Source organism: Pelobates fuscus, chromosome 10 (assembly GCF_036172605.1).
Source record: "Pelobates fuscus isolate aPelFus1 chromosome 10, aPelFus1.pri, whole genome shotgun sequence".
Lineage (NCBI taxonomy): Eukaryota > Metazoa > Chordata > Amphibia > Anura > Pelobatidae > Pelobates > Pelobates fuscus.
This window is the reverse complement of record NC_086326.1, coordinates 78326561-78345734: the sequence shown is the minus strand read 5'-3', so window position 1 is coordinate 78345734 and position 19174 is coordinate 78326561. Positions and strand designations below refer to the sequence as shown.

Sequence of the window (19174 nt, the reverse complement as noted above, 5' to 3'; positions counted from 1 at the left end):
GAAATGTTCTATTCATAAGAGACCTTGCACCTGGACATAAAGCCTGATATCATTGACCGTGTAAAATGACGCTTAGGACCCCTTGTCCCCCACCCGTGTCCAGAATAATCCCACCTCTGATGGGTGGGCACGGGACTAACCTCTTAATTTTACGAACCAATAGGTAAGACACTAACCCCGTCACTTAACAATTAATCCAATTGATGATGTTTATTTGCTGATATTCTAATAATCAATGATGACGCAAAATGCCTCTTAAAAGGGCCTGCGCGCCCGCTTTTTCTTCACTTGCCAATAAACTTTCTCGAAGTTATTTTAACCTGAACCTCGTGTGTCAGACTTAATTACTTCAGCGTATATACGCAATTTAATTTTATTGATTTGGACAGGAACAGATAGACTTTGAACATTTTGGTTTACTTTCAAAAAGTACCATAACAACTTGGCGCCCAACGTGGGGCATCGGGCTATGTCCGGCCGGTGAGCCGTCCTAAGGAAGACAAGGGTGGACGGAGGAATCCAGGGGGAAGGAAGGGAGATTGATCACCTCCAGATACACGGTAGAGACTTCTGCAGAACCACCGGTACGTTCCGGCCCCTTTGATTGACCCGTCCACGTGTCTGTGACTGCTTCCCGGGAGGACATCAAAGACAGGTAATATCTTGCCCGGTGTCTCGTTACTCACTTGTTTACCTGCATTTTAGTCTATCTGTTGCCTGGGTGTGTTTGAATTGTGTTTGAATTGTTTGCCTGTTTCCCCATTTTGAGATAAAGGGGGGGTGGACCTGCAGGGGATTTGCCTGGGGTTCTGTCTTGCTTGTTTTCCCCTTTTTGGGATAAAGGGGGGTGGACCTGAGGGGACTTGCCTGGGTCTTCTGTGTGTCTGTCTATCTGTTTGTATTTTACCCCTTTTGGGATAAAGGGGGGTTGACCCGTGGATGTGTTCCTGGGGGGTCTTCTGTTGCCTGTTTTACCTCTTTTAGGAACCACGGTGCTGTGGTTGTAAGGAAAAAGGGGGGTTGACCCGTGGATGTGTTCCTGGGGGGTCTTCTTTGCCTGTTTACTTCTTTTAGGAGCCTCGTGGCTGTGGCTGTAAGGAAAAAGAAGTTTGTGGAACTGTGGGATCTGTGTAGAATCATAGTTTCCTGTGATCCAAGTTTGTGACACTTTGATAGCCTAGCTAGCTTCACTGTGCGCGTTCGGACTATCCAGCTCTAGTTGAGTTGGGGACGTCCTGACCCGGACCATCCAGCTCTAGTTGAGTTGGGGACGTCCTGACCCGGACCCGTCGGCTCTAGTTGAGCTGAAGGTCCACTGATTATTTAATCGTGGTAGGAGACTTAGCCTTGTGGCAGGGGACTTTGTTTCCTGGGGGAATTCAGGCAGGTATTGCTTGTTTTTCGCATCACGTGGTAGTGAGACTTATAAGTGGGTTTTATAGGGGCACTACGGGAGTGAGGATAGACGTGGCCACATTCTTGTGGACTGCAGAGTGGAGGGAGGCTGGAAAGGATTTCGGACCGGTGTTAGCTGTTATCCTTGGCCGCTGGTAGTGAGACTTATGAAAGTCGTTCTCCGAGCGGGGACACTACGAGGTTGAGAAAGGTGACTTTGGAGTAAGCACATGTAGAAGGAAAGGGATTATTGTTGATTTTATTTGAACTGTAATGCATGCACTGTATTTCAATTGTATTGTTGTCTTGTCTGTTTTATTAGGAGTCTCATGAACTCCTGTGTCTGTCTCTAAGGATTTTTCCTTGCCTTTCATCTTTTCTAAACTTCCTATATTATTATACTATCCACTCCCATTTCTCTTGAAAGAGAAGTGATTGGTCACACACTTCTCACCTCGCTCCAATCCGTGTCTACCACCCCGGGTAGGCGGATTCAGTGACTAGTCTACGTTTTGGGAAGACGCACCTGAGAAAGTCCCACGATTCTCGGGTGGCAGTCGAGCATTGTAGACGTTCTTGTTCAGTTTTCCTTCTCTCTCCCTATATCTAGGACGCTGGTATAGGGGTAAAGGGATTATGGGACAGGATTTAAGCAAGCCCAGTAAGGGCTGGTTAGCATGTGATTTAGTCGAAGACAGAGAGGGTGAGGAAATGGTTAAAGGTGTTGAAAAGATTGCAAAAGTATGTAGAATTGCTGTACCGACATGTGGAAGATTGCAACCAGAAAGTTGGCGTAGGTTACTGACAGAAAAGAAAGGCAAACTTACAGATAATGGTTTATTAAAGACTGCTGAAGCATGGTATAGAGTAGCGAAGGCTATTCAGCTAGAAGGTTGGGTTGAGGAAGAGATAAATCACAAAGGTGTGAAATTGTTTGTGTATCATAATAATTGTGTTGCTGGGGTCTATCCTCAGCCAGCGCCCAAAACCGGCGCCCAGGGAATGTCTATCCCCAAGGTTCAGTCAGCAATTAGTGATAGCCAGCTGACTATGTTCCCCACTCCCAATACCCATCCCATCACCTCCCCTGTCTGCCCGGTCTTGAATTCTGATGGATCTTTCTTTTCCCCTGCCCCATCTTTAACATTCCCATCATCCTCATCCATCCCTACGCTACCTGCTATACCTTCCCCTAACATTTCATCTGCCATTCCTGCCCTACACTCTCTCTCTGTTCATGACCCCCTCCTCTCTTCTTCCACCCAACTAACCACCTCCTCCGCCCTTGCCCCGGCTCCTCCCTCTACACCCACCCCTACCAATCCCTCTCCGTTCCCTCCCATCTCCACCCCAGCTCAATACCCCACCTCCTTCCCCTCCCCAGCCTGGCCCTACCCCTTCCCATATCCCATGGCCCTGCCCTATCCCGGATATCCACTCCCCACTCCCCAAGCCACGCCCCAGGTTCCGGTCATGCCCAGTCCGGCACAGTCTGCCCCGGATGTGCCCTCTTCCAACATGGCCGCCACTTCTTCCCTTAACCCTAATGTAGTACCTTCTCCGGCCACCAATATGGCGGCCCCCAGTTCGGCCCTGATGCCGGTAATTCCCGGTGACTACCTATCCCCAGGTTATGACTCGCTAGCCACCCCTGCATCTGGGGCTCGTTCCCAACCACCGATCCTTTCACCTCATTCAGGCCCTGCACCACGCAAAAGAGCCAATATCATAGAATTCGATGATGACGAGATGGACAGGGTGTCCCATGTCTCATCGGAGCTTGCCGCGGGAGCCCCAACTCATCGTTCTATCGATGACCCCTTTGGCCACAAGGGTCGGGGAGAACAGGCCCCTCCTAAATATGTTGCTTTCAATCCCACTCAAGCTAGTGCTCTAATGAAATCACTCCCTGACCCAGAAAAACAGCCTATGCCCTTCTACCGAGGGATAGTTCAAATTCAAAAGACTTATTCCGCAGCATGGCGTGATCTACTGAGCATTTGTGCTATAAAAGCAGGGGATGCATATTGGCCAAGCATGGCCCGACACCTCAGTACAGATCTGCTCAGCAGTGATGTTGATTACCCCTCTGGAGTAACTTTTTGCACCCAATTAAGAGAATGGGCTAAGGACAAACTTGCGGATCAGGCTGCTGGCCTTACTGATGTTATTCAAGATAAAGGAGAATCAGTGGAAAGGTTTCATGCAAGACTGTATCAAATGTTCACAGATTTGGGGTTTGATCTTACAGATAAGATTCATTCACAAATGCTGTCAGGTGCGTTTGTCCAAGGTGTTAAAGACTCTATACGCAAGGGAATCATTGCTGCACGTCCTGAATACAAGGTTGTTCCTTTGGATACCCTGCTTTTAGTTGCTAGAGGTCTGGAATCTGTTCAGACCCCAAGAAGACCCAATCCAGCTCCACTCATGGTGGCCCGCGCTACCCCCATCACCTCTGGCACCAAGGGTGCCAAGCTAGAGGATGTAACTTGTTTTAATTGTGGGGCTCAGGGACACTACAGAAGTGATTGTCCGGAACCTAAAAAGGAACCTGGGGCACCCAGAAAGTTCTCTAAATCTGCCCCAGGCCCCAAGACCGAGAAAAAGATTCCAATTATTGAAGAACCAGATGATTAGGAAACTGGCAAGCCTGTGTCTGTAATCCCTGTAATGGCAGCGTCAACAGGGGATAAGGGAGGGCCACTTGCCACAGTGACTTTGCCCATTGAAGACCATCCTACTACATTTCTAGTTGACACAGGTGCAGCCCGTAGTGTTCTACGAGAACAAGACCTGCCAGACCCATCCTTCCTGTCCAGTATTGATGTCTCTTGTGTTGGAGTGGATGGCCAGCCAAGACGTAGCCCTTTAACAACTCCACTACGAGTTGGCTCTAGCCTGCTTGCTCGCTTTGTAGTATCCTCCACATGCCCCATTAACCTGTTAGGTGCTGATGTTCTCTCACGCCTGCAAGCATCCATCACCTTTACCCCGGATGGGCAGGTAGAAATGTTTACACCTCTGTCTGTATCAGACACTTCAGCCCTATGCTCTTTGCCTCTGATGCTGCATATAGAAAAGCCCCGTGAGGAGGCAGCAGAATTAAGGTCCAATTTCCCAGAGGAATTAAAAACACAGGTGCCCGCTAAGTTATGGTCCTCAGGCCCAGAGGACATAGGTCACCTAAATGTTCCCCCTGTGGTGGTAAAGCTTATTTCAGGAGCTAAGTTACCAAGAAAACCACAATATCCATTAAAACCAGCACAGTCTGCTGCAATTTCTGTCCACATCAAGGCACTCTTGGGGAAGGGTGCCCTTGTCAAATGTAAATCTGAATGCAACACCCCGTTATTTCCTGTGAAAAAGAAAACTCCAAAGGGTGAGCCAGAGAAGTACAGGATGGTTCAGGATCTCCGTGCTGTTAATGAAGCTACCGTCCTAGACACCCCTCTTGTACCAAATCCTCATACTCTGCTCTCCGGAGTCCCACCATCTGCAAAATTCTTCACAGTTATTGACCTGGCCAATGCCTTTTTCAGTGTCCCACTGGACCCATCCTGTCAATACCTGTTTGCTTTCACTCATGAAATGCAACAGTATACCTGGACTGTCATGCCCCAAGGGGCACAAAATTCTCCAAGTCAATTTGCTAAGGCCATGGGCACCATCCTTGACCCATGGCAAGCTGAGCACCCAGAAGTTGTCCTACTTCAGTATGTGGATGATCTACTGCTGTGTGGAGATGATATTCCCACTACTGAAAGGTGTTCAATCAGTCTTCTTTCCTATTTGGCAGAACAGGGATGCAAAGCTTCACTCATCAAGCTACAATTCTGTCAATCTTCAGTGATCTTCCTTGGACATTGCCTATCTCAAGGTACCAGACATCTTACTCGGGACCGGGTAAGAGCTGTTCTGGACATTCCACCTCCGAGGACTTCAAAGTCTCTTCATGCCTTCCTAGGCCTCATTTCCTACTGCAGAGCATGGATCCCAGAAGCCTCTCTGCTTATGCAACCTCTCTATGACGCTCTTAAGTCTGACCCGTTTTGTCTGACCAATGACGCCCTGGACAATTTCGATGCTTTAAAACGTGCCATTGCTTCAGCTCCTGCCTTGGGCCTACCTGACTACTCCAAACCTTTCAAATTATTCGTCTCTGAAAGACAAGGCCATGCTACAGGAGTCCTCACCCAAACTAATGACTCAAGAGGCCGCCAGAGGCCTCTTGGATATTTCTCATGTCAACTGGACATTGTGGCCAGAGGGACTCCTTCCTGTCTCAGGGCTGTTTTTGCTGCGAGAGAACTCATAGAAAGAACCTCAGACCTGGTCCTTGGCCACCCTCTGGTTGTTTTGGCCCCTCATGACATTTCTGCCATCATCAACCAAGTCCAGCTCAAGCACGTGTCTCCAGCCAGACATCTGCGCTTACAGTGTCATCTTCTTTTGCCTGACAACATTTCCATACAAAGATGTCAAGTGCTTAATCCGTCCACTCTTCTTCCACTCCCTGAGGGGGGTATCTATTATGGATTTATCACGGATGAAACCTACATTCACCTGCTCTGTGGATGTATCAAGAAAGTCATGCATCCACATTTGACATTTTATGAAGGCGAAAAACCTCTCTGTGAAGGCCCAGATCACGCCTTCTGCACCATGTGGTACAAACCGAACATTACTCCTGAACCTTGCTATGAAGATGAGCTTTACCACCGGACCGATGTAAAGCTCACTGCACAAGACTTCTATTGTGACTCTGAAGGCAATAGCATGGTCTTGATCCAGCTACCTCAACAACTTAACTACCTTTACCGTCATTGGGATACTGCTATCCCACATATTCCTGTTACCAAGTTGAAGACAAGGTCATGGAATGATCTTGGGCCCATGGCAAAACTATGGGCCACCATGAACGAAGAACAGCTACAGGAAAATGGTATTGTCAAATACCCAACAACTGACCTTCTAGAAGCATGGCCACGCCATTTCCTGGAAAAGGAATTCCAAGATCTGGTCATAAAGAATGATTATGACCCAGAAACACCTCATGACTGTTTTGAACAGATGAAAATGGAAACAGTGCACTTACCAACTGTGCATGAGAACCCATTACCAGATCCGGATTTTACCCTGTTTGTGGACGGATCGAGATATGCCGATGAAGGTGGAACATATCACACAGGATATGCCGTAACCACAACAGATGAAGTCATTAAATCATCATCCTTACCGCCAGCAATGTCTGCGCAAGAAGCTGAATTACAGGCTCTGACTTCAGCATGCAAAATTTCCGAAGGAAAACGTGCCAACATCTATACAGATTCAAGATATGCCCTGGGTGTGGCACATGACTTCGGCCTAATTTGGAAGACTAGAGGATTTCTTACCACCGCCGGTACACCAGTCAAACACAGCACTGCAATCAAGGAGCTAATGGATGCCCTCCTACTCCCCAAAGAAGTGGCCGTTTTGAAAGTTAAGGCCCATGGGAAATTGGATACAGATGAAGCAAAGGGCAACCATTTGGCTGATCAAGCTGCTAAGTTAGCGGCCAGGGATCTGCAGGAAGTGGATGAAGAAGTGTCCGGACAAGAAGAAGAAGAAGAAGAAGAAGTCCCTATTTTTGCTTTGCAAACTCTTCCTACTGATTTGCGAATTTTACAAGAACAACAAGCTGCAGTCACTCCTGAGGAAATCCAGAAATGGAAAAAGAAAGGAGCTGTCCAAAAGGACGGAATATATTACAACAACTTCAAATTTTGTCTTCCCAGAAATTTATACCCAGCAGTGGTCCAATGGGCACATGGGCCTGCACACCTGTCAAAAGAACTGATGGCCGCCCTCATACAGAAGTATTATGAAGCACCCGGAATCACAACATTGATAAGCAACTTCTGCAAAGCCTGTGTTATTTGTGCAAAATGCAACCCGGGAAGACCATTTCAAACATTTCATTCCAGGTTTTAAAAAACACTTCAGTGTAGTTTTGGCTATGTGTTAAGGGTTATTAGCCTGCTAGGAGCTGAACCTTGGCTTCATTCTTACGTGTCTTGCAGATTGAAACAGGGTTTTCCCCTAGAGTTCAATAAAACAAATAAATAGCTTACTCTATTAAAGTTGCTGTCACCTTCTACCTTATGTCCACCTGTTCTTCTCGTCCTTCCTTCTTACCAGTTCTTCTTTTTTAATGTATTTTTCCTAAAATATGGTCTACTTTGCTTTATGTATTTTTACTCCACTTGACAAAACTTTTCTAAGTTCCCCCAGAAGGTGATAGAGTTGCTTTAATTCTGAGTGTATTACCATATTTTTTTATTTTTAACATACTTGATCATTGTTTTAATATCAAATAGGAGACCAACATATTTAAAAGTGGTAAGAAATAGAAAGGACATTACTCAAATAGCGCTAATACTTTCCTTTTTAATATTTAAAAGTGCCCCATTATCAGATAATAGCAGGCCCACACTTAATTTACTGGTCACATCTGTATGTTAAGTCGGGGCATGTGTGAGGTATTAATCCCCCCTATAGCAATATATTTACCTCCATAAGCTTTAGCCCTCGCGCCACTGAGGATTTTTAACCATTTGTGGCTTACCTAAGTAACAAGCCTGACAGAGATATACCCCATCTGGTCTGTTCACATTAAAATCTAAATCTAAGTCTAATAATAAAATAATTGTTGTGCCATTTATGAGAAACTAGTCCTTCATAAGAGACCAAAGTCACCATTGCACAGCATGTCCACAGCTATAGTATGGAATATAGTGACATCATTCCATATATACCTGAGGAATACTGATGCTTTTGGTGCATTCTGATGTTGGGAGAAAAATGCCAGAAATTGGTTCAGAGAAAGAAATGAATATTGGTTTTCGACCAGCCATCACTGGAATGCAGAAACAAAATATTTCCTACTTCACTGAATATATGATGATAATGAGATTAATGGTGCGTGTGACATACTCTGGATAACTTGTCAATAACTATATATTCACAGGAAAAATCTGATCCACCACTCACTTTTTCCACAGATAACACCAATATTGAACTGGTCACTGTGGGGAAAAATGTCCCATTTCTGTGTTAATCTTATCACTCTACCTCTCCCCAAATTACTGGACCCACTCTCTACCTTTTAGTGCATCTTTCCCATTCCCTCCATATGTAAAAATAAATAAATAAACATTTTCCTTCCATTTCTTTATCAATTAACCACTTCTTTAAAATCCCTAGATTTATCTTGCCCAGTAATATCACTATTCTCTTCCCAATAATTATTATTTTTTACTCTGAGGCCCCCTTCCTTTGCCAGCAGTGTCTGTGAGTCAGCGCATAGAACAACTTGTTCTTATAGAGTAGTATGAATAACTATACTGCCAATAGTTTATAGCACCATATTCGTTATGTCTGGCAATCCATTTGCAATGTCATGGTGTATTAAGAAAAGGGGGGTGGGGGGGGGGGGGGGGGGGGAGGGGAGGAGGGAGAAACACCGAAGGAAAAAAATGCTGGCACAATACAAATTTTGCATTAGATTTCCTGCCAAGTTACAAATTCAGACTGTTTATTTCCAAGGCGTAGCACTTAAAGCACACTGCTTTGCCAAAAAAATGTAATGCACCATAGACCACAATAAAACAACAAGGGATTCCTGGGGAGTTTCAGGAGAGATCACCTAGGGACATTCCTGTTTTCAAACAGCTATTAACGTAAAGTGAAACCAATGTAGAATATGCAGGCTCAGCTAACAGGAGGGAATCCTCAGTTACATGCTAGAGATTATAGGAACTGTTGTCTTCAACTAGTTTAAAAATTAAAGGGAAAGTAAATCTACTTTTAAAGATAACTGACTCATCCACGAAGTATTCTAGCCAATCCAATGTTTCTGCTACAAATGAATTGAGTTGCTTCTGAGCATTAGGTAGACACTGAAGTATCTATATAGCTTTGTGTTTGTTTTTCTTCTGTTTAATGTCTCTTGTCTTTTTACAAAATAAGAAATTTTCGTAGCTTTTCTTCTGTTGTGAATCTTTTTTTGCGGTTATGCAAAACAAAAACAATCAGGAACGACATGTAACTTCGGAAAATTTGAATGTATCCAGAACCAAATAAGTTGGAAATCTTTCTATGATGATATATACGACGGCATCGACACTGTTTTCCTGAAAGATCAGACTTAGCCCCTATATTGTTACTGTTGTTAATCATTCACCTTTTTTTTTTTTTTAAACTGTCATGGTTTTCCAAGCAAGTAGCAATAGAAGCAAAAAGTCGCATAGTTTACGTATGTTATTTATCAGTTAACTACACTCGCTGGCAAAGGGCAGTGATCTCTGAATGACATGGCACATTTGTTCTTTCCAAACCTCTAATGTCAGTGCACATGCACTATCCGAAAGCCTCACTGGATTATAGGTTAACATTGAGCTGAAACTTCGTATATTGTGGCAATCTTTTGTCCAAATTCACTTAAATGTGTAACTAGCAATTCTCAGTAAGAAGGGCATATAGGCAAACAAGAACCTATATGTGACAATAGGCTCAAATGCTATTAATACGGATTTCATATTTTTCATGAGTAAATTACATCAAAAACACGCTTAAATTGTTGGCCAATAAGATTGCACATTGTACAGGTTATGATGTGTTTCTCTGCATCATTGCAGCAGCCATAAGCCATAAGACTGCCTTTTAGATAAGTGGCATAAAAGTAAGAATTTGTATTCCTCCTTTGTTGTCCAAAATGTTTCCCAACTTAAGCACCCCAAGAACACACAAGTTGAGCAGACACCTTTACCGTTCTCTAGAGAGTCTGAGCTGGGTATGTGCATCCTTCTTGATTAGAAGAACTGAGGCTCAGGCAAAGTCCAGGTTGACAAAAGCTAAAATATGTCAAAGCTTCTGCCATCAATTGTCAGTTTCAAAGTAACCACAAGCAATGGCTGTTTGAGAGTGCATTTTCTTGCATTTCATGAGTTTGTCTATGGAGGATACCATGATCTCAGAGGATCTTCAACAGAGTGCTGGGCTTTACTCTTGCGCATGAACAAGAGTCCAAGAAGTGGACTCCTGGTTGATTAAGAACCAACAGCTGTTCCCACAGGAAGAGCGCTCAGTAAGTACAACTACGATCAGCCTCACCCAAGGCCCACTGAACAATGAATGGAGATGACAAGATTTTCATGGGTCTTGGCAAAATATGTAAGCACACCTGAAAAGGCTTCAATAATTCACAGAACGGAAAAAGAAGTCTTGTTGATTTACAGGTATACCCAATACATGTTGGGGAGTCTTCCATATTTCTCCAATGATTTGATCCTTAGAACTCTGACAGTCATAACACACAGCCTAATAATTTTTTTGCTTTAATAAAAAAACAAAGACAACATGCTATGTGATGCTGAACAGACATTCTAAACACATACACTAGATTTTAGACACATCTCTTTGGTATGCTACATTCTAGTGCTGATAAACAAAAACAAAAACAAAAAAATATCACTACAAAATTTTTTCGAAAATATTCTTTCAATAATGACTTTTATTTAACATGAACATAAATATAATCTTTGGTTGTACAGATCCTAGACATAAGAGACATACTGAGTTTTTATGTTTAATGATTTTGATATACCTTAAACTCTTCATCAGGATCAAGCTTAGGTTGTATCAAATGTCTGGATTTAGTGTCGGGGAATAAGATCTCATTACGTGTAAATGGTGTAAACATCACAAATGTAAAATACAATGTCTAAAATTGTTATTTTCCTTGAGCAGTTAGGCCAGTTTTTCAGGACACAGTTAATCAGATTAAGCCTTGAGTTTGAAAGTAGTTATCTGCAGATCAAAGTAAGCTATTCATTTCCCAACAGCAAATGGTTTAAAACATGCTGCCTTGTGCCAATAGCTTTGAGAGAAACTAAAGACAGAGATTTAGCAAAATGCAATGAATCTAGCAAATGGTTTTTGCAGTGGACAAAATCAACTACCCTACGGTACATATTTGCTATTAAATGCATCAACCAACATATTTTCAAAAAAAAAAATATATATATATATATATATTTTACGAGGGTGTCCTCGTATACCTATTCTTCCTGTCACTGTATAATTATCTCATTTATTGTAAATTTCTCCCCCCCCCCCCCCCTTTCATAATGTTGTAAAGCACTGCGGAATTAGTTGGCGCTATATAAATACCAATTATAATAATAATAATAATAATAGTTAAACACGGATCTGCATACCAGTCAAGCCATAAGATAATTTTCTTTTCCCACAGATTTCAAATTTGCAGTGATTTCATTACTGCAAAGGATTGTGGGTGGGCATAGCCATATTAGTTCAACAAGGAATCATCTTTTTGCCTCATTATTCCATTTTAAACATGGATTCCTTCAAGTTTATGTCTGCTGTATACAACAGCTTTGAAACACAACTCAGGAAAAGATGAAAGCCGGTGAACCACTCATAGACAACTGTTTTGTTGTTAATGCAACTCATCAGCATGAGGCTGGTTACTGGCTTGCTATTGAGGCTTGGCATTACATGTGGAGCACAAATCAAGAAAGTTATGGTGGTGGAAAATAAAAGTGATTGAAAACCCCTTCCACCTGAACCATAGCTTTCTTAATTTGTGCTCCGTAAGCAACGCCAAGCGCCTTTATGTAACCCTCCTAGAGGTGGTTCTTTTGCTCTCTGTCAAAGCAGCTACAATGCATGTGCTACCGGAACTGAGAAATGGTACATTCCTTTCAATCTCTCTAAGGACCGTAGTTGATCTATAATGGTGGAAAAGACTAGAATCTCAAGTGTTTCCCAGCATCTTGCCAGAGAAAGAATTGCTGTTTTGCCTCTTGAAAATTACTTGAGAAAGCAAAAACTATACCAGATTTGTTGCAAATTAAAAAGAACTAAAAACAAAAAAGTAGCCAACACAGGACAAGCTCACCATAAGTGTAAGAGAATCCCCTTCAGCAAGGGTTAAGGCAAAGACATGAAATTGACACATGGCCCTGTGCCATGCTTCTGTGCACAATTATTTTAGCATAATCATTAAATCTATGGTAGAGCCATAGCACTGAGAAGATAATAGAGATCAATAAGATCCGTTAGGTGTTCTCATAGACAGGGGGGGGGAGCCAGCTGAGTGCTACACTGTAGTTTTGCAGGGTTGGTGGCACAAATGTTCCCTGCATTCTGTCATGTGCCAGCCTCTTGCAATACATTACTTGACCAATGGCGATCTCACTTTTCAGCTGCATACTAAACTTTGCTACTTAATTGACAGTCCAGACCTTAAAGGAACACTCCAGACAACGGTGCTATACATATTATACACACACACCTAGAAACAGATTGTAAAGGTAAACATAGAAACATATTACGTGACGGCAGATAAGAACCATTCGGCCCATCGTCTGCCCAATTCTCTAAATACTCCCATTAGTCCCTGGCCTCATCTCATATCTAGTATAGCTTTATGCCTATCCCATGCATGCTTAAACTCCCACACTGTGTAAATAAACAATTGATTCATCTACTCTTACCATTACTAAAGATTGTGTTTGCTTATAGTGTAAAGCGCTGCGGAATATGTTGGCGCTATATGAAAGAAAGAAAAAAATAAGAATATTTGTCCGTTAGTGTCTCGAGTCTGTATTCCTGACATTATAGTGTCCCGGTTTGTATTAATGCCCCCCTCCCTAGGACCTAGGTGCATAAACAAAAACAAAACAAAAAAAGTGATTTACTTACCTTTTTCCAGCACCAAGGCTCCCTCAGCACTACTTATCTCTTTGTCTCCACTGGTGTGGCCCAATCCATTGCTCCTCTTTTTACCCTCCAGTTTGGCACAAAAGATAAATCATGCTGCATTTGGCATCGTCACGTAATTTCCATTGGGGATCAATAAGAGTCAGATTACATATCTGCAGCAAAACTATAAGTATCATAATTTATTCCCAGAAGACTTACTATCAAAAGGCATGATGAAGAGCCCTGGAAGCAATTACATCAGCATAAAGTGGGCTGTACATTTAATCACTATTAGACTTAATGTAGAAGCATCTTAAAAGGGACACTATAGTGCTAGCAATACAAACACTGTATTTGTAATGCAATAATGTATTTGTCCCCTTCCCCCACCCCCCCCCAATGCCCATCCAAAAAAATTTAAATTAAAAAAAAAACCTCCTTATTGAGAAGCACTGTGAGCCTGCCACTCATACGCCTTAATGCTTTCCCATTGGAAAGAGTTGTATTCACTGCATTCCTATGAGCTTCTTTGCCATGTGACCTGGTTTTACTCTGTCAGTGTAGCAGAGGCACCTCTAGTGACGGTCACTAGAGGTGGACTTAATCCTGCAATGTAAACATTAGAGTTGCTAAATAGAGTTGCTAAAAAAAAATCAATGATTTACACTGCAGGGTTAAAAGTGCTATCTAAATTGTGAAGACGTTTGGGTTTACAATTATTTTTTATACAGGTTTATCTCCGTATGTGAAACTATATTTGCAAAGAAAATATTTATGTTAAGCAAGTGTCAATAATAAGCCAATTTTCCAAAATTTCCACTAAAAATTAAATCTAAAACACACAGTGCAAGAACAAACCATGCTGAGTGGAACGTTTTAATATTTGAGTACATTTTGTATGGAGGGGGAAAAAAAAACTTTCCATATTTGTCTGTATACAAAAAGCTTGCCATGATCATACCTCGCTTTTAATGGAAAATAAAACAAGAAAAACATTTTGAGAGCACTTGTGAGATTAGCAAACATTTATCATATCTATGAGGTGGATAAGAATGCAGATAAGAACCATTCAGCCCATCTAGTCTGACAAATTGTCTAAATACTTTCATTAGTCCCATCCCAGGCATGCTTAAAGGACCACTCTAGTGCCAGGAAAACACTAGTTTTCCTGGCACTAGAGTGCCCTGAGGGTGCCCCCACCCTCAGGGACCCACTCCCGCCGGGCTCTGGGGGGAGGAAGGGGTTAAACTTACCTCTTTCTCCAGCGCCGGGTGGGGAGCTTTCCTCCTCCTCTCCTTCTTCCTCGCGACGTCATCGGCTGAATGCGCATGCGCGGCAGGAGCCGCGCTCGCATTCAGCCGGTCGCAGAGGAAAGCATTTACAATGCTTTCCTATGGACGCTTGCGTGCTCTCACTGTGATTTTCACAGTGAGAATCACGCAAGCGCCTCTAGCGGCTGTCAATGAGACAGCCACTAGAGATTTTGGAGGCTGGATTAACCCTCAGTATAAACATAGCAGTTTCTCTGAAACTGCTATGTTTATAATAAAAAGGGTTAATCCTAGAGGGACCTGGCACCCAGACCACTTCATTAAGCTGAAGTGGTCTGGGTGCCTAGAGTGGTCCTTTAAACTCCTTTACTGTGTTAACCTCTACCACTTCAGCTGGAAGGCTATTCCATGCATCCACTACCCACTCAGTAAAGTAATACTTCCTGATATTATTTTTAAACCTTTGCCCCTCTAATTTAAGACTATGGCCTCTTGTTGTGGTAGTTTTTCTTCTTTTAAATATAGTCTCCTCCTTTACTGTGTTCATTCCCTTTATGTATTTAAATGTTTTTATCATATCCCCCCTGTCTTGACTTTCCTCCAAGCTATACATGATCTTCAGTATTAAAGCAATTTAACCTGGAACGATGGATACACTTCAGTATAGAAAATCTTTACGCACTTACAGTTAAATGGACTTAAACTTAAAAAGGGAAGCAGCATCGTATTGCAGTAAGCATTCCGCCTGTGTCTCCTGTGTTGTAGTACACCTAATGCAGAAGTACTCTTTACTGTTCCACTTTAGATAACGAGAACAGGCCGAAATTGCTATGGAAAGGTTGCTGCAGCACTGTAAGCCTATCATTGCATCCAAAGTTGGACTTCTTGCACCATAACCATTGCAATAACCTGAGGTGGTTATCGTGCTTACAGTGCTCCTTTAATTAGGTCATAATGCAACTAAGGAGAGGAAATATATTTCACATTCACAAACACTATCAGGGCTACTCACTAAAGCGAGAATTCCAAGTGAATTTCAAAGTTAAGATTAAAATAGCTGAATTTGGAAAAGTTTCTAATTCAACTAAGATCGGACTTCAGGTACTTTAGCCCTATATTTGACTTTGAATAACCCTGCATTAATCTGTGTGATCTGCTGATTTTAGTATTATAGCATATGTATCACTTCTAGTTAAGAAAGAAGCTATAGCCTTACCAAGAAACTACATCTAGCCAATTGTCTCCCCAAAAAATGTATCTGTACCTTTAATTTTGACAGTGGGAGAATTGGGTCCTGGTGATTGTTTCCGCCAACCCCTCCAGTTTTGACATAGGCTTTCCGCTTCTGAGATAAAAGAGCAAAGAGAGTCCTCCTCAAAGCGATCCGAGTCCTCAAAAGAAAACCTTTCGCCATCCTCCCACTCTGCAAACATGAGTTCCATCACAGAATACAGGCAAGGGAGATTGACTCCGACACACTCCAATTGCGACGGAACAGATAAAAGACGAATAGTAATATTCAAATTTAGCGGTTGCTAATTCCCATTTTCAGCTAATGAAAAGAAGAAAAAAGGTTTTAAAAAGTCACAATTTTTAAATCTAATGATATACTCTACACATGCTTATATGAAACACATTTTAAACAATTTAGTAGATATTACCCCAAAGAATACATGCATGTATTCTATTATGCATGTTTTCCTTAGGGGTATATAAAGATTGAAAAAAAATAAATTAAAAAAAAAACAGCTTTTTAAAAAGCTGCAGACATGTAGTCTGCAGCATTTATAAGAATCTTGCCTTTTTAGCTAAAAACAAAACATTATATTTTCTCTCTTATATGAGCAATACAAAGCCATAAAAAGCCTTCATGATATTAACTCAGTTCTTGGAACCAATTACTAAAAATAAATATATGCTGGGATTTATTCACTAAACATGAATTGTAGTGAATTTAAGCCAAAAAAAAAAAAAGATGTGAATAAAGCAGTGCTGAAAAACATTTCCAAATGAATACTTTTTGCCCAAGTTTTTCAATTGTTTTTTACACCTCCCAGTAGTGGTTATTATGACAAGAGAGCATGAGCGTCCCCCTTGGGTAAATAGTGAAACCATACAAATATACATGCCAGTAGTTTGTATTGTATTGAAATAATAAGAGAAAAATTGTTTAATACTAAAATCTAACTACATACCAGAGGGGAGAACTCAAAGGTTTTTATCCAGGCGAATGGTTTATTCAGTGTGTATAATTATAGGTTACAGTATATCAACGTTTTGACACATTCGGTCTTTTTCAAGATCAGATCTTGAAAAAGACCCGAATGGGTCGAAACGTCAATCTACAGTAACCTGTAATTATGCACACTGAATAAACTATTCACCTGGATAAAGACCTTTGAGTGTTCCCCTCAGTTAAACATATTTAATCAATGCGGGATTTGCAACAGCACACCACATACATAGAATACATGTGAGGAGAGTGCCAAGCTATCTTTGGAATGAAAAAAAAAATTATACATATATAATATTTAGTTCCAATCAAAGAAAGACAGTGACAAAAACTATATAGGATTTGTACTCACTAAAATAGTTATTCACAACATGTTTTTGACAAATACACCTGAGATTCTGTCAATGATCAGTCTTAGTAGGAATTATAATGGAATAAACTACACAACACAAATTGAATACACTAAAAGGCAAATTATCTAGTCCCATGTAAATGTTTTCAATACTGTCAATGTAAATAGTCACTGAACAATGAAAATGGGGAAAAAACAAATTCAGTTTTCAAGAATAACTCATTAATTTTTATTCATAAAAAGACTAAAGTAATTCCAACTGACTACACAACCTTTACACACCCCATAAAATATGAGACCTTCATATTTATAGTATGAGGAAAGCATCTACAACCAACCCTTTTTTAAAGCAAAAAAAAAAAAAAAAAACATGGGTACATGTATATACAATTATATTTTAAAACAAATAAAGAAAAGGAAAAAAGAAAAAAAGTAATATTGCTCTTACATGCCAGACAATGCAGATGGTTGAGTCAATGAAGCATCCTTACTCCAGGTACCTTTTTATTTAATGACTATATTGACTCCCAGGTGATGCTCTACCCAGGGGGATATGGTCTGAACTGTCACATCCAGACCCCAGGAGGTCACACTAACACCTTCTCTCTTCTTACTTTCCAAAATCCTGCTGCCTAATAGCCCAGCACATGGAGCTCACATCTCCTGCAGCTGTGCCTGTGTGCTCCCAGCACTCTGTCTTTGTCCTCTTGTCTATTGCCAGTGATCAGAGTGTCCCCTGTAAGCAGCCAGGGGAAGGGATCTCCAGGCTGGGGAGAGGAGGGGGATTGGTTATTCCAGGCCCCTTCCCTGGTTACAGACCCTGTCTGCTGTCATTCACTCAAACAAAGCCCCCCAGTAGCCCTCCTCCTCCTCCTCCCCCTCGATGTGAGCTGCAGGACCAGCCGGGTCTGTGCTTTACTAGGGACCGTGAGGCAGCCCGGGGGGGGGGGGGGGTGTCCTGGAATCCCAGCCGTCTATCAAACCACCCTCCCCGGCCAGGCTCGGCTTCCTCTCCCTCTCCCGGCTCTACCTGGGGACAGCTTGATCAGCTGATTCCCCGCTTCCGCCCTGTTACTTCCGGCTTCCTGAACCAGAGAGAGCCGGAGTAGGAAGGGCAGCGGCAGTCTGGTACACCCTTGGGACTCGATGGTTGCAGATGTTCCCAGGATTCTGTGTACATAGAGCTGATTCTGTCATTTGTTGGTTTTAGTCTGCTGTGCTCTTTACAATGGGCTAAAACAAAACTAACAGCTATATACTTAATAAGTTACAATGTTTTTAGGTGCTGCAATAATTAATCAACATATATATATACAATGGAGGGGAGAATAAAACATATAATAACTTTTATTTGGTGAAAGGTATAATCTTAAAAAAAAGAATACTACTTTTAGCACATTGATCTTTCGAAACCACGTCCACTACATTACACCTCCATCATCAAACAAGGTCCACTACATTACACCTCCATCATCCAACAAGGTCCACTACATTACACCTCCATCATCCAACAAGGTCCACTACATTACACCCTCCACACCTCCAGGTATTTTATTTGGTGATTTAAAGGGAACATATTTAATCAGAGCTCCATTTTCCCCCTGTGAGACTGTTATATTCAACACCTAACACTTCATAGCATTCTATTTGATGTTAGAAAGCAACCCCTATAATCACATAAAAAATTTGTAGGATGATTTTTCTAACCCCCCCCCCCCCCGGGAAAAAAAACACTCTGGTCGGGGCAACTAGGCTCTGCAATTGTGGCTGAATTTGAGTGACAAGTGCCTTCTTTAGCAAATAGTTTTACGTATAAACTCAACAAAGAGTTAGGTTTATAGCTGGTGCATGATTCAGGGTTTTTCCCTTCTTTAGGCAGAATAGTAACATGGGCTGATATAAAGTACAATGGAGCTTAAAGCTGCTGCTGCAAAAGGTAGTAGTAGACTCTGTAACTTTTTGTAGTATAGAAGAGTGAGTACTTCTGGACCAGGTGCCTTTCTATTTTTCGCTTCCTTGACTTCGGCTGCTATCTCTTCTTGGCAAAGTATTGCTGTAGAGGAGTGGAAATCTAAGTTACAACCTCTGGGTTGTCTAGTAAAGTCTTGTTTAGTTTACAGTACCACTATCTGGGTAGGTAGCGTGCTAAGG

At 41.9% G+C, this 19174-nt stretch overlaps 1 protein-coding gene across 3 annotated transcripts in view; it reads right to left on the bottom strand.

The window, feature by feature from the left end:
- The window catches only part of ZSWIM8 (zinc finger SWIM-type containing 8), an 84887-nt gene extending 66774 nt beyond the window's left edge, over nucleotides 1-18113 (bottom strand). Inside the window, exons 1-2 of one of the 3 annotated variants that reach the window (XM_063434709.1) lie at nucleotides 17524-18113; nucleotides 15703-15990 (exon numbers count right to left, since the gene is read on the bottom strand). In XM_063434709.1, coding sequence (XP_063290779.1) covers nucleotides 15703-15880 — 178 coding nt within the window. In that variant the 5' untranslated portion in view covers nucleotides 15881-15990; nucleotides 17524-18113. Of the gene's footprint in view, nucleotides 1-15702; nucleotides 15991-17471 lie in introns of all 3 variants that reach the window. The other 2 variants (XM_063434708.1, XM_063434707.1) reach the window with 2 other exon arrangements.
- Between the last annotated feature and the right edge of the window lie 1061 nt (nucleotides 18114-19174).